General features: G+C 48.1%; 1 protein-coding gene across 1 annotated transcript in view; it reads right to left on the reverse strand.

The window, feature by feature from the left end:
* Positions 1-1473: 1473 nt before the first annotated feature.
* Positions 1474-22575, reverse strand: part of LOC119458205 (ras-related protein Rab-1A) — a 38159-nt gene continuing 17057 nt past the window's right edge. Inside the window, exons 5-7 of the mRNA XM_037720029.1 lie at positions 20342-20437; positions 10588-10719; positions 1474-4071 (exon numbers count right to left, since the gene is read on the reverse strand). Of these exons, the coding sequence (XP_037575957.1) occupies positions 3871-4071; positions 10588-10719; positions 20342-20437 (429 nt within the window). The 3' untranslated portion in view covers positions 1474-3870. The remainder of the gene's footprint in view (positions 4072-10587; positions 10720-20341; positions 20438-22575) is intronic.

The following is a 22575-nucleotide window of genomic DNA, read 5'->3' on the forward strand; positions in this document are numbered from 1 at the left end:
AAGTTAGGCATCGGGTATCACGCTCAACACGGCATCAAAGTCGACGTACCCAGCAGCCTCAGGGACAAGTTGGTCGTCCCTCCGCTACCAAAGAACATGCACCCGGAATACCACAGGGGTAGAAGAGAAAAGAGAGCGCAGGACGTACAGAGGAAGTTCCAGACGGGGACGCAGCCTCGAGCCGAACGCGCAGGGAGACTACGCTGCTCAGCTCCGCCCTAGAAGACCAACTCTGGGCCGTCCAGCGGCCCGAGGAAGCCGCCAGAGCTCAAGGGCTCGTGGCCGACACCTAGGCAGGGGTATTCGCCCAAATCCCCGAATCCCTCGCCGGATTATAAATAAAGTTATCATTCATTCATAGTTGAAACCACCTGCTCTTTGGCCAATCCCCTCGTAGTCTACGTTAGGCCTACGCGCCATGAAATCGATAATTGAATTCGGAATCAGTAGCCTCTAATGAATCAATCTTCATTACACACGTTAGTTGAGAGAAAGCTATAACCGCAGTCACTTCTCCTAGCTTACGAACTTCACGCGTTACCACGAATCAAGCCCAGTTTAGTACTCCGAGAGCCGTCGCTTCGATGGGTGCCGCCATGTTTCGTTGACGCAAAGCTTTTGGGGCAGCCTTTGGGGCTCCCGCTAAATCGGCGAAATAGCGTGCCCAACGCAAAGTTAGCGCCTCGCGCATGCGCAGTGATGTCGACGCTATTTCTTTGGGGCCCCTAAAACTCTCTATAATGTTTGGGAGATGGGGAAGGCAAGCTCAGCGCTTGTGCATTCAAGCTTCTAGCCCGTGTCTTTAGCGCTACTTTCTACCATGGATGCATACAAACGTGCTCGCCTCGAAAACCCTATTGTTACCTTGCAGTGCACCGCAGCGATTGAAATCGTAGTATGCGAGCGCCCACGAAGACCTGACGATTAATTAGCCCTTTCCTTAAACTTTACTCCGATATATATATATCCTATACAACTCCCATTACCTCCTTTTAGTTTTTTTTTATCATTCTCACGGTTTCGGAGACACCTGAACTTCCGGTTGCCCCGGTCTGCACCTCTATAAACATAAGTGTCGATAGGTGCTAGCGCCATAATATAGCACCGTGCAGCTGCAGGTACGCGATCTACATCAATGGCGGCAACCACCATCAGTTACCCTTTAAAGTACAGGTTTTCAATCCTCGCCAAGTACATTGATGGGAGCTGGCTTGACGGGCGAGGCATGCTCCACCTGGTCCCTGCCCTCGGGACACCACAAATGAGAACAAACGAAGCCACCACCTTGAATACCAACTTTTTACTAAAATGTCAGTGCAGGTCTAGCCAAAAATACATTCACAGCAAAGCTCACCACAAAACAGAGTTGAACTGGTTTTCAGCATTTTGACTACAGCCTACGTGAAAACTTTCTGCAGTGCCACTGCTTGGCACATTCAGTGCAACACAAAGGCTACAAGAAGACAAGGAAACGCCCAACAAAGAGATTTCTTTTAATACGCTTCAAATATACACTAAATCGTACACCTCTCACGTTCGACTGGCCGAGCACGGAAGCGTCCCGAGGAACAGGAAGAAAAGAAAAAATATCCTCGCTCACACAGTGACCGCGAGGAAAGCTCACAGGCAAGTCTCGCAACCCCATCAACCCCACAGTTGCAATGACAAAAAAAATTAAAATAATGCTAGTGGCAAAGTGCCACAACTGTAGAAACAAAACCTTTTCTTCCTTCGGCTAAGGCGGTAACACCACGCAACGCATGCATACAAAAAAAAAAAAAAGTGCCACTCCTAGCAACATACACTCGGCACCTCGCTAACTTCCTTGCCTCTTCTGAATTTGGCAGGACGGTTAAACCCCTTTCGAGAACAAAAGTTGCAGCAGAACTCCAGTCCTCGGCTGGTCACTGAACAACCTTGCAATCAAAGAAGACAAAACATATCAAGGAGTAAAACAAAAACTGCATTAAAAACCAGCACAAACTCTGGGAGAGGGAACAGAGCTCACAACAGACAGCCTACGCCTTTCTTATTTACATGTGGAGGTGGTCATTGCCATATACAGCATATAATATATATATATAAATGTAAAGCAGTAATACAGGCATTCCAACAGAAAAAAAAAAGAAGAAATTGCTAATAGAAGACAGCCCTTCACGACTCGGACCAGCGTGACCAGCGCATGCCGGCAGAAAAAAAACCCCAGCCTCGACAAACCAGGCAGCGGCACAAGCCAAAGTGAATAGTGCGCTTTGTTATTGTCGCCAGCCATTAGTCCGATTTCGCTGCTTCTGCTGCGGGGGGAAACAGCACACGCACCGTCCGTGTACCTGCTGCAACGTCATGCCACGTTCCCGCAAGGTTCAACACGGCCGTACGAAAGTTCCCAGCCTCCGACTCTGCAAGTTCACGAAGTCCCTGCTTGACATGTTTGTGTATGTGTGGAATGCTACGGCAGATTAAAAAATAGAGCAAGACCCGGGGCGCTGCACCGTGGCCCGTCCAAAGAATGATCATCGTAGGACAAGGATTGGCTTTGGGTTGACGCCAATCCATTCGTAGCCCGTAATTTGAAAACCCAAAGGTGCATGCCCAGTTCCCCAACACTGCATACCCAACGCCTCCAAATGTGCACACTTCTCTCCCCTTGTAGCCTCCCCCAACCAAGGTCCATACCAACTCCTCAACCGCCACATACAAAAATGTGCACACTAGCACTTCCAATGTCTCACGACTGCTCAGTACAAAACATTTGATCTAGCAAACTAACCACTGCTGCACTTCTGCACCAAGTTTCCCTGCACTTTTGAAAAATGTCAGAATGCAAACTGCATGGCTACAGAATGTTAACTGTACCCCCGAGTCCCTCCCCTCTACTGCTTTCCAAGGAAGAGTTGGTGATATTACTTATGTGAGACACATGTTAGCTAGAGCACTCTCACAATTCACAAGTTCTTGGTGGACCATGCATGTGAAACACTTTAATGGCTCAGACAACAAACAGTTTAAGGCATACATTCACAATGAGCCTTTCGCCTTACTTTGAGCAGCAACTCGAATTGCATGGTGCGGAGAGGACCAACAAAACGCAAGGAATAATCCAAACATCAAGCCGGTGACCAGCTAAGTTCATCACCTTAGACTCAAACAGAATGTAAAAACAACCTTGGCTTGAACTTGCAAGCCCACAAGAGTTCAGGAAAATGTGGGCGATGTGTCAGAGCGAGGTCACAGGCATATGGCAAATGACAAAGTAACATATTAACATACGTACACAAGAACAGTTCACTTTATATTAAAAAAAAAAGGCAGCCAATATAGGAGGGACAGGAGACCGATCATGGCATCAAACCTAAAGACGGCAGGGACTGCACAGTGAAGCTGTACATAGGCAGCAGAAGAAGAGCTCTGCATGTAGACAGGGTCACACTGTAGATGCACCGAGTGCAAGAGGTTCTTTTTTGGAGCGGTCCAAAAACGCAAGGGAAAGAGACGGGAGGAACACGGGTCACTGTGTGCCAACATTCTCCAACAAGAAAAAGGGAACAGGGGAGAAGAGAGTCTACACAGAAAGCAGCAGGGGAAGGAAAGTGGGCGCGGCCAGCGAACACGCGGACCAGTTGTCGCTGCTCCTGCTCTCCTCTTCGCACGTCCCAGTGGCAGCTGCAGCCTTCTTGGTGTGAGTGTGCCCACTCGTGTGTAGTGTCTTGTGTTATGTGTGTACGTCCTTGTTGCCTCCCTCGCTGGAGGACGAGATGAAGGGAGGGGGAGCAAGAGACAAGGAGGAGGAGGAGGCTGGGAGGTCTTTCTGGAACTGTGGGAATTAGGTGTAGAAGGGGAAAGGGGGAAGGGGGGGGTTTGTCTTCGGAATTAGCAGCATCCAGAGCTGCGAGGCTGGACGGGCGTTCCCGGGTTGATCTTGCCGTCGCCGGACCGCAGGTTTGCCTCCGTGGTCGGGGGGCCCATGCGGTTCTTGATCTCTGCCGCCATTGTCATGAATGCCTGCTCCACGTTTGTGGCATTCTTGGCGCTCGTCTCTAGGAAGGGAATGCCCAGCTGGTCCGCGAACTCCTGCGGCAGTAAAATGAGAGGGGCACGTAAATACCAGTCAACGCAGCCGAGTGCACATGTGAAATCGAAAGGAAACAACCTTGTGCTGCCTAGGGTTTCTCGCCTGAAGAAACATTCGAGTTGTGCATAAATGCACATTTACGCGAACTCACAACATCCCAGTTTATTTTGATGCCATTCTACTCAATAAGGTGAAATTTGTGTGCTAATGATGAAAAAAACAAAGGGAAAAAAGACACGTAGAGTGAAAGAATGTGTACATATCCGCACATTTTCTCAGAGTACGTCATTGCCTATAGAACTGTTGGCATGAACGGATGTGTGCCATTGCAATGTGTGCCTACTGCCAGGGTGTAAATTGCACGTGGGAAGCATTGTTTTCCTGGTCAGATAGCAAAATACTGACATGTCCGACAAGTAAGCTTCCTTAGGTCTCTCCTTTAAAGCATAGATCCAGTATTTACGAGTTTGCAAATGGTATGTCACAAAATCGCAGCAACGAACTAGTAGCGTTCTTTTTATTTTCAAGCAAAGCTTTTTTTGTCTGTGCTGTCCGAGACAAAAAGGCACTGGGAGAGAGGCACTTTGCCCTCTCCCGGTTCTTGCTCGCCTCTCACAACGCGCAAGAGGGAAGGTATCCGACGGGCGAGAACATTCCCCTCGCGAAAAGGTAGAAAGGTATAAAAGCTCAACTGCGTGACCCCCGGGCCTCTCTGACCTTGCTACACCTGACCTGCCCCACGAATATACCCGCTGCGACCCGCGAGTGACCTCGCTTGCATGACTCCCACACGCAATGAGGCAAGCCATTTGTTCCGCCCGAACCCTACGTAGCTGCGATCGCACGCGCTACGGGTGGGGAGTACGTTGGAACGACTGCATGTGGCCGGATCCGGAGCTTGCCTTCAGCCTTAGCCTCACACAGAACGAACCCCCCACAGTGCAGAAACTCAGCCCCTGTAGCCTTCGCTTCACTGCCCCAGAAAGTTGCCTGCACTACAAGCACAATTACTCTGTACCAAAAAAAAAAAAAAAATGTCAGTTTCGCCCGAAAGGCGAAGCATCAATTGCGATAGCAAATTAGTAGAGCTATTCGGAGTAGGGATAGTAGTTTTATCAGCTGCATAAACTTGGACACATTCGCTTACTAACTGAACTAACAAGCGCGGTGTCAGCGCGCACAAGCAAACATGAATAGATCACATTGAATGCCCGCAGACGACTGTCAAAACGCTGGCAGCAAGCGCAGCCGTCGCACCGGGAGAAGGTTCGTGCGGTCTATCGCTGCAACGGAAGTTGAGCGGCGAATGCACAGCGCATACAAAGGTGCGGAGATAAGAGATGAGATAAGAGACAGTGCAGCAACCGCAGAGGAGACAGAGGAGAAGCTGTTGGCAGAGGAGAAGCTGCCCCCCCCCCCCCCCCATCTACAATCAGTATGATCAGTCAATAGCGACCACAGTTTCGTCCCCAGCGATTCTGGTAAAGTTTCATTTTGACTCGGTGCATGACTCCGGCACATGCCTTCCGAACTGCACGGTTGCCATCCACGATCGCATCGATAGCGGCCGCGTTTCCATCCACAGTAGTTACAGCAAACAGTTGTTTTGACTAGGTGCATGGCTCGTGTGCACACTGTCACAAACATGGCAGCAGCTGTCAAGGACGAAAAGCACCAGCTACGTCGCAATGGATCAACGATCTGTTGGCAAACAGCTCAATGGCAAAAAAAATAATCGGCAAGTGTGCGCGGTGCGCCAAAACTCGTCTAGGACGAAGAGGCGCCCCACGACCATGTTGCAAAGGCAGTCCCGAGGCCTTCGTCACAGCAAGCGCTGATCAGTCGTGAGGCGACGAGAATTGCAGCTTCCACACTGCTTTTGTGCCAAATAGAAACAGGATTTACCGATTCATTCAGTAAATAAAATAGAGTTTGACGTGTGGGAATGCGCGGCTCTCACGCGTCTCCTGTGGTCCGGCTTCACTGCGTGGCTAAGTGCTGGCGGTGGTCGTAGTGGTTGCAGCGCGTTGCGAGAGATGGCGCGAGTGTCGCGATGCTAACGCCACCGAACGGCGGGGTGACTTGGGAGAAAAAGGTCGAAGGCACTCTCGCTCTTGGGGCTTGGGATCGGCGGCCAACACGTGAGGCTAAGAGCAGGACACCGGTATGGACGAACACGGATCGTTCGAGCGCGCCACCGTTCGCGTGACTGTACACGTGAACGACTAGGCGATGGTGTCATAGCATGGGGCGAACGTATTCGCTCGCTATCGGGTCGCGGTGAGTCGGACTTCCTTGATTTGTCGCGCGCCCATGTGTATGTTCTATTGGTTGTAATTCGGCTAGTGTGTATTAGTGTAAGAAAGGTGCAATAAATCCCCTTTTGATTGTTTGCACTACTGTGTTGTCGTTCCTTTGTCCCAAGAGCACATGTGAGACCCCACAGACATAGAGTAAGCATTTGTTTACTGTTCTCTGGATACCCTCGATAATTCAACATTCGGTTAATTCAAACTTTTTTTCGGGTCCCGTGAGATCCGAATTTAACAAGGTTTAACTGTATCAGGGGCAATGTGTGCCACTAGCCTAAAAGCCTAACACGCCACAGAAGCTAGTCAATACTGCCTCCCCAACATGCAATGCACATCTAACCTCAGTTTAAACAAATGTTTGTAGACCTCAATCATTCTGGCTTTCTTCCCATCTAGAAAAATGGATGAACTATTCCTGCCTTTACACAAGTCAAGCCTGTGTTTTACTCATTGGCACTGCAATTCATGCGAATGAGTCCTCTTCGTTGCATTCGGCCCATTAGGATGCTACACATACTAAAAATTGATTACTCAAGATGTTCACTGTTTATTCAAGATGGCTTTGTTCTGTAGAGCAGGGGTTCTCCAGCATGTTCGTTCCAGGGAACCCTGCTAAGCTCCATGAAAAATGAAAGTGATTGAATACGCGGAAGCTAACGGAAACATGTCTGTGCAGCGGCACTTCGGCGTTTCCGAAAAAAGCGTACACTACTGGCGGACGCAAAAAGGCAAGCTATCTACGTACAACGCTCGGAAGACTTCCTTTCGCGGGCGCCGCGCGGTGCACCCTGAACTTGAAGATCAGGTGGCGGATTTCGTCCGCGCGCATCGCGCCAGATCCTTGCCAGTGACTTCTGAACTGATACGCATCAAAGCGATCGAGCTTGCCCGTGAATCAGGCCTAACGCGGGAGCAGTTCAAGGGATCCATCTACTGGGTTCGCCGCTTCATGCGACGCAAAGGATTTGCACTTCGCCGGCGCACATCTATCTGTCAGAAGCTGCCGGAGGCATACGAGGACAAGCTGGTCGAATTCCAGCGCTATGTCATCTGTCTCCGGCAGCAGCATGGCTACATGCTTGGACAGATAGGCAACGCCGATGAAACGCCGGTGTGGTTCGACATGCCGTCATCCACCACAGTGTGCGAACGTGACGCGAAGGAAGCGAAACTTCTTTCAACGGGGAACGAACATTCGCGCTTCACAGTGATGCTTGCCTGCACTGCTGACGGCGGAAAGCTGCCCCCCTTTTTAATCTTCAAGAGGAAGACGTTGCCGGAAGAGGCATTCCCGTGCGACGTTGTCGTTCGTGTGAATGAAAAGGGATTATGGACGAGGCCCTCATGGTCAACTGGATACAAACAGTGTGGAATCGGCGGCCCGGTGCACTCCTGCGGTGTCGGAGCATGCTCGTTTTGGATGCGTTTCGCGGGCACTTGACCGCAGGTGTGAAGCAGGCGCTCCACGACGGGAGGACGGAGCTCGCCGTCATTCCGGGAGGCATGACCTTAACGCTTCAGCCGCTCGACGTAGTGCTCAATAAGCCCTTTAAAGACCGGGTTCGTGAACTCTATAACCAGTGGATGGCCGGCGACAACCCAAAGACCCCAACCGGCCGGCTGCGCAGGCCGCCCCTCGCCACTGTGGCCACATGGGTGTCGCAGGCTTGGCGCTCGCTGCCCGACGATATGGTGGTGAGGGCATTAAAAAAATGCTGCATCAGCAACTCTTTGGACGGCACCGAGGACGACATGTTGTGGGACGCAGCTAGCGACAAGCAGTCGTCTTCAGACGAGAGTGAAGACAGCTCCAACGAATGAGCAGTGACGGTTCACACTGACGGTACGATGAATAAAACGGAAGTTTTGTGCCTAATAATTTGTATGTCGACTTTTTTGCTTCAAGGTAAGGGGGTCGACCTATATTCCGCAATATACGGTACTGTTTGCCGCAACCGCTGCGGACGAAACTGTGGTGGCTTATCGACGCAATCACAGATGGCGACTACGCACTTATGGAAGCACGGCGATTAACTCAACAATAAGGGCTTTGAGGGCACAAATAAGCACAAAGCATTCCGGCGTTGCTGTCAGTCATGTATCGCGTACGATTGCCGCTGAGGACCCTAGCGATGCGGACTGCGCCGATTCGTTTTTGGACGCAAGCGCCGTTTTTGCTCTTTCGCAGCGCGCATTTGTGGTGCTCCGCACATTTCTTTTTATTCCTCCGACGAATACGTCCGTGCGCACACTATCGGCACCTACCCTATCTACAAATGGGAGAAATGCACATGTTGGTAAGTTTAGGCCTCCGAGATTCAAGTGCGAAAGCTTAGGCGCGCTGCCCGTTTTTGAGAGGTTGGGTGGCTAGCTGCTTGCGATGGATCTATTGCACAGTTCACGCACTGCCGTTATGCGCTGTGATGAGCTTTTTGACACTCGGGCATGGGTAATGGAAGTTCTCTGGATCGAGCACACCTCTTGTTCGCCGTTTTAGCCACTTAATTGGCGAGCGCGGGACCACGGAAAATTTATCAGTGGCTCGCGGAACCCCGAGCAGGGGCCTGTGGAACCCACTTTGAGAACCCATGCTGTAGAGGTTCTGTCAAGAGGCACTTGGCATGCTCGCAGTCGCAGCAAGGTTGAGCTATGCCACAAATATATTATATATATATATATATATATGAAGTGTATTCACAAGACATTCACATAATAGCGGCTGAAATTTCAGTTGCCGTTCTACAAGTTCTTGCTGCACATTTAGGTCCATGAAATCAAATGTTTAAAAAAATTTGGCTACAAGAGTCAAGGATTATTAGTATTTTCCCTGAATTTGTTCTGCTTGCCCTAGTCTAGGTGCAAATGAAAAAAAAAAAAAAAAAGCTTATTGGTGTCCATACAAAAATCGTAAACAAGTTTGACAAATATGGCACTAGTATTATGATCAGATGATAAAAGTTGGCTGGTATAGATTAACCATCACATGCTTCAACATTGCAAATAAAGCAAGAATGGCTCTAATAAAAGTACAAGTGAAAAGAATCGTACACAACATACTCAAACTATACAGATGGAAAACAAAACCTTAAAGTGCTGTATCAATTCAGAGTTCACTAATATTGATGTGGCATCATATCAGAAACCTTATGCATTCCCATACATTGTGCAGTAAACTGATGCAAACCCCAAAATATGAGAGCCTTAAAACACCAAGAAACGTTTGTAACCCAATCTAAGCGTCTATTTCCCTCTGTCGCCCTGCAATGCACAGTTCGTAGCCAGCGAAAAGTTCCTGAATGTCACATCCGGTACACTGGGGTGCAAGGACTTGTGCTCAGACAGCCAAAGGAACGGTTGATGGGAAAATAATCACTTTACATCATTCCCAGGAGTATGTGTCATCATGCCAAGTCCATCACCCCATAACCACGGATTATATTCTCCTCGATTACTTCCAATGACCTGACAAGACCTTTTCAAGAAATAAAAAGCAACATTACCTTTGAGAGCTCAAAACAAAACACACCTCAAAGAGTGCAGGAGCTTTCTTTTACTGGACACAAATACAAAAACGTACACAAAAACATACACAAAAAAAGTGCCTAGCGACCAAACGGCCCCTGAGCTCCAACTAAGCTAACCAGGCTGAATATATAACATGGTACTTAGTAGCGCAAAAACTCGAAATAAAAGATAACAGTGAGAGTCGAGAGGAAAGGAAAGACAAGCGCTTCCTCTCTTCTGTTAACATTTATTTCGAGTTCTTGCGCTACTAAGTATCGTGTTGAGTAAACACCAACTCGCCCAAGAAGTTATTCTCAAACTGAATATGTTTGGCCTTTTAACTGCACCAAATGTGGGGTCAGATGTGCAAGCAAAATACAATGAGCTCAGCCAAAGCAGAAATTCCAGAATTTCTAAAGTTATTGAGGCTTTAAATTATGTAACTCTTGAAGCCAAATGTTTTCAAAGGGTGTCAAGGAGCAAACCTGTATTGCACTTTTCTTGCATTCCACGTTTGGAGATCATTACAAGTTCAGTTCCGCAACTGTGCAGAAGTGCAACAGCATTGTGACGTTCACAACTTTTAACCCCAGTTTGCAATTATGAAACAAGACAGCATCTGTTGATGCTTACCAGTTTGATAATTGGACTGAGAAGCACATTTAGAGAAACAATTTGGAAACAAAAAGCAGCACTTGCCTTCGCTGTCGTGTAGTCAACCACCTTCTTTGTCGTGAGGTCGCACTTGTTACCGACCAGGAGCTTGTTGACATTCTCGCAGGCGTAGCGGTCAATTTCCTGAAGCCACTGCTTGACATTGTTGAATGACTCCTGCAATCGAGAGAGCATAGGAATCAAATCAAGCACAACAAAATCAGTAGCACGAGTTTACCTAACCATCTTTCGCCCTTATAAAGTGTGCTAACTGAGATAAGAACAGTGTCAATCCTCGGGAAGAAAACACTAATATCCTTGGCTAAGCTGTGCTCACTCAGCAACATGCTATAGAGAGCCCAAAAATGGAAAACCACAATTACATGTCATGTAGTCCCAACATAACACAATGCACATACTGCAGTGCCACGGTAGAGGCAACAGCAAATCCGCACATACAATTCTGTTCCTCATCAAAATTGCCAGTTATGGCATATTACACAAAGTTTCATGCAAGATGTAAAATTTAACCAGTGAAGGTCAAGTATGGATGTTTTATATCCTGTTTGACGACCTCCAGCCAGTACATGGGCACCAGGACCCACACACCAAATGTGGCGTCACAATGCGGCGTCCCAGTGTAGGTGGCAGCAACAAAATGCACTCGCAATGGCATATTAATGCGGCTACCCACAAACTATACAACAGCAACGCTATGTACAAACTGTAGTGGCACAGCTTATATTCCAATAGATCTGCAACTCTGGCCTGTACAAAAACTGGCAATTCTGGGTTGGCACGCCAACTTTCAGACATCCAAGGAAGAAAAGACCATCACAGAAGGTCACGTCTATGTGCGTCATCATGTTTGACAACCACCAGAAGCCAGTTTAGGGCCAAACACTGAATGCAGTGTAACGCTAAAGCTACACCCCTACTCACGCAGTGGCATGACTACACCTCAAATTATGGGGTTTTACGTTCCAGAACCACAATCTGATCATGAGGCTCATCGTAGTGGGGGACTGCGGAATTTGGACCAATTGGGGTTAACGTGCACCTAAATCTAAGTACAGACAAACCCGTTTATAACGAACTCAATAGTCTCGTAAAAAGTGATCATTATATCAGTAGTTCGTTATAGACTCGACGTTAAAAAACGCTAAAAATTGCCCCTACTCGTGCAGTGGCACGACTACATTTCAAATAAATTATGGGGTTTTACATTCCAGAACCGCAATCTGATGAGGCTCATGGTAGTTGGCGTCATCAGTTACAACTCGGCAGCACTTTGGTCTGAAAATAAGATTTTCAGTCATTTTGTTCCCGCTGCAAACTTCTGTTAGAAACGTCCATCTAAAGAATGAAATGCGGCATAGTGTAGCTCTTTCAATGCAGTGCCCAGTTCCGATCGCATATCATTTCAAAACTGCAAGTGCAGCCACCATTTTTTTTATTCCAAAGCTTACAATATATTTCGCAACCAGCAGGAGATGACTATTCTGCACATGAGTGTGAAGTGTTCTATTTAGCATTATGCGCAAACTTCTTAAGCTACTGCGGCATGCCGCAATTCTGCGAAGATCTCCGACATCATGGTCTCGGCATTACGACTGCACGTCTGTCACACAAGAGCCGTAAAATTATGTTATCTATGCAAACCTTTATCACCAATCAGTAACACGTTAATGAAGAACTGCCAAACTGTAATCCCCTGATAACAGCGTAGTAGCCACCGACCCTTTGCAACATTGCCTGGCAGCAGCGTGTTGTTCAGCATTCTCGCCGACTTGGGCAGTGTCAACAGGAATGCTTGAGCTGCCGTTTTTCCCATGGTGAAGACAGATGGTCGTCTCAAATCGTTGACAAAGGGGTAATGCACATGGTCCCGCACGGACAATTGCGCAATAATGAGAGTGACGCCGTTGTGGCATTCGATATTGCACCGGCGCACCCACCATGCCGTTTATGCTGCACGCGGCACACCTCCTCCCTGGAGGCGTGCCTTGAAAACCAGATGAAAATGCGTGACCATGCGTGATCTCCGTGGCTTCTGAAATACGTACGAGGCAGTCGCTCGCTCATCTCGAAGGCCGTATCATCGACACGGTTGGACTGGAGCAGGGCGCGCGCTGCCGTGTGCCCAGTTTGGTCGCGCTGCCGTACTTTGGTGCTTCACGTGTGCCCTCTTTACTGTGACTGGGTTCAAAGCGTTTGTTGTAGCAGTAAGACTAATTAAAGAATGTTCGTTATACAGTCGAATCTCTATAATTTGAACACACTTAATTCGTACTTCCTGTTTATTCAAACTCTCGCTGTGGTCCTGTGAAAGTTGTGTATTCCAATGGGCGAGAACGCCTGGTAATCCAAACACGCAAGCATGTGCGCCGGTTAATTCGAACATACCGTGCTCCGACAATGCTCTCAGCAGTGTGCCAAATCACGTGACGGCGCCTCCGACCAGCATTGCTCTCACCCCGCCGTAGAGCAAAAGCTTAGGAGAGACCCCTCAACGCTGCACGCGAAGAAAGAAAATGGAAAAAAAAAATTCGGTGGTAATTTCACCCTCTCTCAAATGGCAAGGTCGCCGTTTCTGCGTCGTGCCAGAAGATGCGTGCGCGTACCTACGTCTCAGCCACACGGAGATTTTGGCAGTGAACCGTTCACATTCCTGCTCCCTCTATTTTCTGGTCATGTGTTGACCTTGAACGCTGCGGTCCTGAGGGAAACAGCGACGGAGGCCCCGCCCGGCCAACGAAACTGCCCACGCCGGCCAACGCTCGCTTACCAATAACGGCAAAAAACAAAACTTCAGGGAGCCGGCTAAGCTGGCACCGGCGCGGCGGCAGGCGCGCACGGAGACAGTCGAAGGTGGGGGAGTTGAGAGGGAAGGCGAGGGGAGCAACCGAAGCTGCAGAGTTGCCGAGGAAGGAAAAGTGGTTCGGCACGAGAGGTTGGCGTCATCTTCTGCAGCCCTTGAGGGAGCGTGGCCGAGCGCCAAGCTGCCGAGGCCATATCAGATTCCCTCCTTCCGCACCTTCGACTGTCTCCTTGCGCGTGCCGCCGTTGCCCCCGCCAGCCCAGCGCCAACTTAACCCGCTCCCTGAAGTTTCGTTTTCTGCCACTATCCGGAAGCGAACGTTGGCTGGCGTGGGCAGTTTCATGGTCCTCGCTCGCTGTCTGCTTGCGCGCTGCAATATTTCACGACTCGCACTGTTCGTGCATCGTGCTATAGTGCACAAATACTTCCAAGAATAAATCCTTTTAAGTCGAACTTCTATTTCAAACAAATTTTCGGGCCCCTTCGAATTATCGTGATTCGACTGATATGGAAGCAGTTTCCAAAGGGAGGGTCAAGAAATCGTAAATGCACAAAATGTAGTTGTTATAACCGGTAGATCGTTATATCTGGGATCGCTGTAAGTGGGTTCGACTGTACATGGGTGTTTTCACGATGGTGCGTCGGTGGTACATGGCGGCGTAATCTATGGAAAATACGAACAGCGTGGGCCAAAAGCCAACACCAACGTATTCGTGAATAGCTCATATGGTGACAACTTATGGGTGAATGAGCATAAAGGTTCATTTTGGGGTTCACAATAATGAACAATTTTCGCAGTCCGCTGAAGTTCACAATATCAAAATTTTACTGTTAATAGCAGCAGGGCTGTCAGAGCTAGTGTCATCACCATTGTCACCTCGAGCTGGCGGCACAAGTTTTTGCACAGAACTAGGGTACGGTCGAATCCCGCTACAATGAAATTCACGGGACACGCGAAAAATTTCGTCGTGGTGGAACTTCGTTGACGCGAAATTAGTCTGTATATACGTACGCCAAACGGCAAAGCTGCGAATGAAACCGAAACCATCGTCCGGGAAATCTTCGCGATGGCGTGGGGGCAAAGGTTGAGACGTACCGAAGGCGGTCAATAAAGTGTCAACTTCACAAGAGAATGCATTTTGCGCCGCTGTTGCAGTACTTTTCGTACATTGCGGCCTATGCCCAACTCAACGCGCAGGCCCGGCCAATCGCACAACACTCATTTTGCAGCACATGCACCGTCGCAATGAAGCCCCGGTTTGAATTATCACAATTTCATTGCATATTTATGACAAAGTCGGCAAACTTGGCAAGCTTGCGCTTACCGAAAGCCGTTACGCGAGCCTCACAGTCCGTTAAAAGAGCCATCGCAATGTCATTGTCGTGGGCTCTGGTAACTTAAGACGAGGTCAAAAGGATCCATTACTTTCAAAGCAGTCGCCGGAGTCTGTGTCTACCGGGTTGTCGTTTTCCCTAGATGACGATAGATTGGCAACATGTTGACAACAGCGGCTGCGGCGCCGCATCTTGAAAGCAATCTGCGCTGTGCACAAAGTGCGCGCCCGGGCTGGCCTCATCTTCAAAGCGATCTACGATATGGGCAAAGTGCAACTAGTGCCGGTAGAGTCGTGTGCACTGTGCTTTTGACGTTTAGTTCACGTTGAAGCGAGAGACGGCACACGGAGGTCAATTCGCTCGCTGCTAATTGCAGCTTGTTTAATTCTAATCAATTCTAATTCCAGCTTGTTGACACCAAGTTTCCGCAGTCATCGAGCGAGATGTCTTCATGTTTACCTGTGCGCGCATGACACCGTGCTTGGAAATTTAGTTCGTAAGCGAATGTTTACAAGTTTTTACGGCTGATAAAACTACGATCCTTAGTTCGTATAGCCGTCTACTAATTTGCTATCGCAATCGATGCTTCGCCTTTCGAGAGAAACTGCGAAATTTTTTCCTTCCATTTTCTGCCTCTGCGATCACATACCGCATTTACTCGAATCTAGGCCGACTCAGATTCTAAGCCGACCCCCCAAAAGTTCAAAGTCCGAAAAAAAAAAACAACTTACCTCGAATGTAGGCCGAACGAAAAAGCGAGAACAGCATTCGCAAAATGAAACAGCATTTATTAAATTTTAACATGCCGAGCTCATTCTATGTCACCATCGCTGCTAGCCTCATCGCTATCTTTCTTACTGCTGACATCTTCAAACAGTGCGCTATGTTCAGTACCACCTAGCGCATTAGATATGCTGCTTTTTTGGAAGGAGCGCATGTTGCGGCGCACGCAAAAACCATCTCCCGCGCGCCGATGCTGCACCATACCGATACGACGCAGGTCAAAGTGGCGACGTCACTCGTGTACTTCAGCTGGCTACTGGCGCGGCTAGTAGCGGCTGCGATACTGACTTTTCTAGATGGCGCTAACTATGCACCATATTTATCAGTTTCAGTTAAAAACTGGCGCGTTTTTTAAAATCCTCGAATCTAAGCCGACCCTAGAGTTTCGTATGTGATTATTTGAAAAAAAAACTATCGGCCTAAATTCGAATAAATACGGTATATGCCTTCGAGACAGAAAAATTTACGCTTCGCAGGCATAGCCATTTCGACCGGACACACACACAGAAAACGGCAGCGATTGTGGTGATCCCGTGCGGTCTTGCGCAGGTGCGTGATGACCATGCGTGGCTATGACTTGCAGTGGCGTAAATCGGTACTTTGAACTTGATTTTGTTCGCGAAAACCTCGTTCAAGCGAACATATGATCGTCACAGCTTTGGAAGGGCCTTCCAATTTTACTCCTCAGCAGTTCCAACTTCAATTCAGTCCCAGTTTCGTTCTCAAAAAGTTCGTTGAAACTGAAATACCGAATAAAATGCCTTCGTTATGAAGAGACTTTTTTTGTATTACTTTCTAGGGGCAGCTCACGGGGAATCAAAATCTTAGTCGTGGTGGAATTTTCGTTGTAGGGGGATTCGACTGTAGTAGTATGCATAGTTTGCGATGGAGATGTGGCACTTTCATTACGAAAGCTCATTCAAATGCAATTTTACACGCCGAGCTAGCCTGTAGCAGCACGTCCCGTTTATGTCATTCCAAACCGCCGCTGTCATCAAGATTGTCGAGGCCAATACGAAAAGATGAAATGAGCAAAGGCTATCATAAGCTTTCGCTTAAGGAGTGTTCGGAATAATACTGCTTCATCAGACTGAAGACACCGCCAGGCGGTATGCGCCTATTCTGGCTGGACCTCGTGTAATGAACTCCTCCCAATAGAACCCCGCGTTTCGTATGACTACACGATGTCACGACGGCTCACCCAACAGAACGCGAAAGCCCTGCCACATCATTGTTGGACAGCAAGAGCAAGTGAGCCACAGTTACTGCTGGAGTAACAACTTTTCTGTACCAGTAAACCCCCTTTCAGTTTTGTAAATTTCACACCTACAAAAATCTGCGACAACGGAATTTTTATGCCTGCCCTATCAATTGCACCACTGTGGTGGGTTTCAATGAACTATCAAATTGCATTTTGCATTTTTATGCAAGGTTCCTGCAAGGTATGCATGAATGCATGCGCGTGACTAAATAAAAATTAGCGTAGTTTGCACAAGTAGCACAAGGCTAAAAAAACAGCGGAGCTGATCGGCACTTATAGCTGGTCCTAGCCTTACGGGTTATGCTTTTCCAGAATTTATTGATCGATTATCAATTACCTATTCATTGGCTATCACAAGGTATTGGCCACGTATTTGGGCTAGGCTAATCACTACCAAGTCATCCGCAGCATTTTCGGGAATTTATTGTTTATTGATCGATTATCGATTAGCTATTGCAAGGTGATGCGAGGCGCAGCTGTGCGCAGCGACGTCATCGCTAGGCAAGTTTTTGCGAACACGACGCGGGGAAGCAAAAAGCTTAAACAGCTCCGCTGTTAAAAATTTAATGATGTGTGCAATCAGTTCCTGAAAGCGCAAGGGGCACCCAACACGACTCAGCGTATTCTCTGACAGCTCTTCTAAGATGGCCTAGAACAGGTCACCAAACAACTCTTCGTTTGCGTTTTTTTTCCCCCAGTTGGTTCGACAGATACAAGAGAAGGTTCGGGAACACTTTCGGCACCGCACCCTCGGCAAGTGTCCACTTGTCTCGTGGTCCCTCAACCGTCTGTCCATTGATAATATGCACAAACAAGATGTCCTGCTCATGAAAGTGTAAATCACACACCATGGATTTCGCAGAGAGTTCGCGGTCGGCACGAAGAATCGCCGAGCGATTCAATGTTCAACGCCAAGCGAAGTGTCGCATTGCTGGGGGCACACCAAAAAGTGGCGCGCCGAACTGTTGACATCGTCCGATAGCCGCTTGTTGCAGTCAGGAACGCAGCACGTTGGCATCGTCTGCTAATATCCTTAACAAACGCAGCGAAGGCTACAGTTTCGCGGATGACATGCTTCCCGAAATCCCCCGTCAACAACCAACCACAGAATACACAAACTATGGTGGCTACACCAACGCTGCACCGCGTGTTTCGTCCGGCCAGTTTGCGTAGCCGGCTAGTGGGGAAGTGAAGCCGGGTGCGACGGCAGGGCCATGAAGGCGCTGGCGGTTCCGCGTAACGCCGCCGAGTTTTACAACTGAAGCTACTCTAGCAACGTTGAGGAAGAGTGGGCCCAATAGAAACTGGCAATTCAGGCTGTGTGCCAACGTTCAGACATCCAAGGAAGAAAGAAGACCATCACAGAAGGTCACATCTAGATTATCATCATGTTGACAACCTCCAGAAAAAGCCAGTTTTCCCACAACCACAGCACTTCGGGCGAGAGGAGGCTCCCAAATATGTTCCCCACATTTACAATCAGCCACTGGGCTTTATTCAGATATGCCCCCACTGCGATACAGCAAAAGAATGTGCCGACGGTGGTGTAGCGAGGAGGCTACTCAGACGCGCAAAAAAGAAATTGCATCCAGAGTGGGTACACTTTTGCTACAAGACTACTCTGGAGTTTGAGGCCATTAAACAATGCATGTGAACTGTCCTGCACCAGACGAGTCTAAATTAACCTATTTACATGAACCTAACACTCGCCTTCTTTCAGAGAAAATAGGTTAGAAAATGGCCCGCACATTACAATTGGATACGAAACCAAAACGACATTTATGGCATTGGCAACAGCCAACCGTGTCAGAGCCAGCATCACCAGTTGTCATCACAAGGTAACAGAGCCAGTTTTCTTAAAGGCTTGCGACAAAGGCACATTTTCAAGTATGCTGTTCCCAGGTTATTTTACATGCTAAGCTTGCAGCAAGAGAACCACATGTGTACAGTGGAATCTCGATGATACGAATCTCACGGGGTCACAAAAAATATTCGTATTAGCTGAAATTCGTATCATCGAAATGCAATTAAAATTAGCCAAATTAATGGGGACGCGGGGATCACATCGCTAAAATCACGAAAAAAATCGATTTTTGAAAACCACGCGCTTCGGTATCTGCAATGCCTAATCTAAGCTGTATCAAAATGGTTTGGCTGGAAACGCACTAAAAGTGCCTGAAAAAGATTAATTCGTCAGTGCGCCGGGTGAGTAAACAGCTTTAAATCGCGCAAAATCACCGCAGTTCACGAAGACATATCTCATATTTCCCGCCACCAGAGCGCCGCCATATTGGTATCGTTCGAAAGCTCAAAGTTTTGCCGTTCCGCTACAGTGCCTAGAATATACTTATTCTAGGCACTGTAGTTCCGCTTCTCAATTCGTCCGTAGTCGCCATCTTGTAACAGACGCACAAACACAAAAGAAGCGCGGGTCTGTGATAGGTAGTCACACGGGCCCTCCGATGAAAGCGGGCTTCCGATTGGCTGCCGTACTGAAAGGCGTCTCTCCATTGGTTGCTGCTGTGACAGGGGCAAGATGGCAACCGCAGTTGTCTGCTTCGTAAACCACGCCGGCGTCTTCACTTGACACGCAGAATTCAGATTACTGAGAGCTCCCAGGTTAGTGATGGATAGTCACTCATTGTAGAAGAAATTTTGGACAAAGCATGCCTTCTGAATACGGAAGCGCAAGCTTCCTACAGCAAGAAAAATACGGCGATTAGCGGGAGAAGCGGAGGAGCGCCCTGACTGAACGTGCAGTGCTACGTTGCACCGTGGATTACGTGCCGCGCTATCTTGCACCACGCGACTCTGGCAGCGAAACCGAAAATTGCCCTGTGCCATCAGCACCGACAACGCAGTCGACGGAAGACGTGCCAACGGAGGCTCCCACGCCGCGCGAATCAGCCGAAATCGTATCTCGGTAGACATAGCTCGCTGCGACTAGACAAAATGGCGCAAACACAAAGAACGCGGCCTGAAGCACAGCAGCCACTCCGTCCGGCCGATGGCACGCGTAAAAGGAGGAAAAGCACGAAAGCAACAAAACCACCACCACTTCAGACTCTTCGGGCCCAGTCGCGGCCTCCGCACCAAAAGAGAAAGGGAGGAAGCGCGTGACTGCACGCTGTTCGCTTTCGCGGCCATCGGTGGGGCGGCGTTTATTCGTATCAACCGACACGGGTCGAAAATCGATTCGTAACAACCGTTCTCTAGCACGTTGCAAAGTGATGGGGCTCGGCCGGGACCACAGAAAAATTCGTATCATCTGGAAATTCGTATTAGAGGTGATTGTATCATCGAGATTCTACTGTATTTTGAAATTCTTGAGACACGCTTATCATACGATGAAGTGTAGAGATAGTTAATTGAGACCACCTGCAATAGTCTAAGTGCAAGCAGTGGCAGTGAAGGACAACAAAAATGTTTCCGAAAATGTTCATAAATTGCCATTTTGTGAAGATTAAATAGTCGAAACTGCACATTTTTTTTACTGCTAAAACAGGAGATGTGCTACTTTTTTTTATATGATCAGGAGCACATTAAAGCTAAGCTAAATACGGTAATACGGAGAACCTTACAGGTTCACTGCCACATACCTGATCTGTGACGTCGTAGGCAACAATGATGCCATGTGCCCCCCGATAGTAGCTGGACGTGATGGTACGGAACCGCTCCTGCCCCGCCGTGTCCCACTAGGAAGACAAAAACATTGCACAAGTTGAAGTCGTACATAAAATCAATGAGCCACATAAAAAAAAAAACCTGAAAATGTCCCAGTACAGTTCAATCATTATTCCGAATGACCAATACTATCTGAAAGAAACGTACGACTATGAAACACCGTAGCGAAGGGTTCCATTTATGGAGTAGAACTTCTGCAGCTGCTATCTTGGTGCAATATTTTACCCAGCAACGTGATCAGGAGCACCCCGTACCCAAATGACTTGTCAGCTTGTACTTCGCCAGCCATTCTTGCTGCTCATGTGCAAGCTTTGCAGAATTTTGAGGAATATCACACTCGACTGCGTTCGCTCAATGTAAATGCCACAGCATTAAGATACAGTGCAGTTTCGTGGCTATTAACACAATAAGGTGGCTCTCCCCCAGCCAGACTGCTAGGCTCGAAGTGCCGAGAAGCGATACTTAATATGAAAGTTTGAAAATTTCAAAGATATGCAATTCCCAGGAGCATAGGTTGCCAACAACCCCGAACACCGTTATTCTAGCAGAGCTGACAAGGGAATGCCTTTGCTACAGCACAGCGGCCGTCACATCAAGGTGCATTGCCGCGTCTCCCCAATAGAAGCAAGGCACCACAAAACACTAAACAGAAAGGAGTTTGTTTAGACTGGTAGGTCACTTTCAAAATGCCATTTGCACTTCCTTAGATGAAAAGCACTTTTTTTTTTGTTTTACATCAAAAACGAGCAAACATTCCTTTCTTGAATTCCTAGGGTGCCCATCACTTCAGTGTGATACTCCGATTTCACATTTGAGCTTAATTGGCTTGGCTTGTCCCATAGCCATGGACTACTGGACTAGGCTATGTTAGTTTCGGTTTTGTGAAGGCACTGGCAACATGGCCGACGACCATGCCATACAAGCGACCATATAGAGTTGCCGGATTACCAAAACAAAAATATCGCTCTTTCTGCGGCCAAATATGCACGTAGTCTTGGAAGCGGAGTCTGAATTCAATATTGAACAGCACACTGCAAAATGTCCGAAATTTAAGCTGTCCTAGTGCATTAAGTACAGAAATCCAGTGGTGGTACGGCAAAGCTTTCCGATTAAATCAAGCATGTCCGAACTATCGGCCAGCGACTGCATTCGTACTCCTAAATATTCAAATTTTTCAATGATCACCACCAAACCTAATTAATCAGTCGGCCGCTCCACATGACATGGCGTACAACCAATACTGAAAGCCAATTTATTTTAGTGCCCCTTTATAGGCGCATAATTGGCCGCTTAAAATGTGGCCTCACAATTTCAGCAAAATCCATTGCTGTGCACTCAGGCCAAGACTTCTCTCAGACAGCCAAAGGAACGGATTGGGCATACAGTCACAGCCGGTCATTGCCGAAACATTTGCGTCATCATGCAAAGTCTTGCACCCTTGTGCACAGATTGGTAGACAAACAAGGTACAGTAAAACCTCGTTAATTCGAATTTCACGGGACCGCAAGAAATGTGTCTGATTTAACCGAATGTCAAATTATCGAGGGTATCCACAAAACAATAAGCAAATACTTATGTCAACACGCTTTTATTTAGTGAATGAATGAGCAAATATCGTTTTTACTTTGCACAAGAGCAGTGTGGAAGCTGCAATCCTCGTCACTCATTGGCTCTCGCAGCTGCGATTGAGGACCCTCAACTTCCTCCGCAGCCCAGCCGCGGCATGCGCCTTCATTTGCGACACGCTTTGCACTACCGAGCGCACATCCCAATTACTTTTTTCGCCAGTGAGCTGATCACCAAGAGATTGTCCGTCTATCGTGATGTAGCCGGTGCTCTTCAACCTCAACAGCTTTGCATCGAGTCAAATCGAAACAACTATTTGCCGCAACTGCGGCTGCTATCGACGCGATTATGAATGGTGACCTCGCGGTACTGAAGGCACGCGGCTGACACGCACAGAGTTCGAACGAAGCTACCATTCGCTGCAACTACAGCGTAAGAAACTGCAGCTGCTATAGACGTGATTGTGGATGGCGACTACGCAATTATGAAAGCATGAGGCCAATGCGGGGTTATGAGCGGCGGTAAACGCAAGAATAAAGGCTTTAAAGGCACAAATAGGCACGAAGCGTTCCAGCACTGTCAT

Source organism: Dermacentor silvarum, chromosome 7 (genome assembly GCF_013339745.2).
Source record: "Dermacentor silvarum isolate Dsil-2018 chromosome 7, BIME_Dsil_1.4, whole genome shotgun sequence".
Classification (NCBI taxonomy): Eukaryota; Metazoa; Arthropoda; class Arachnida; order Ixodida; family Ixodidae; genus Dermacentor; species Dermacentor silvarum.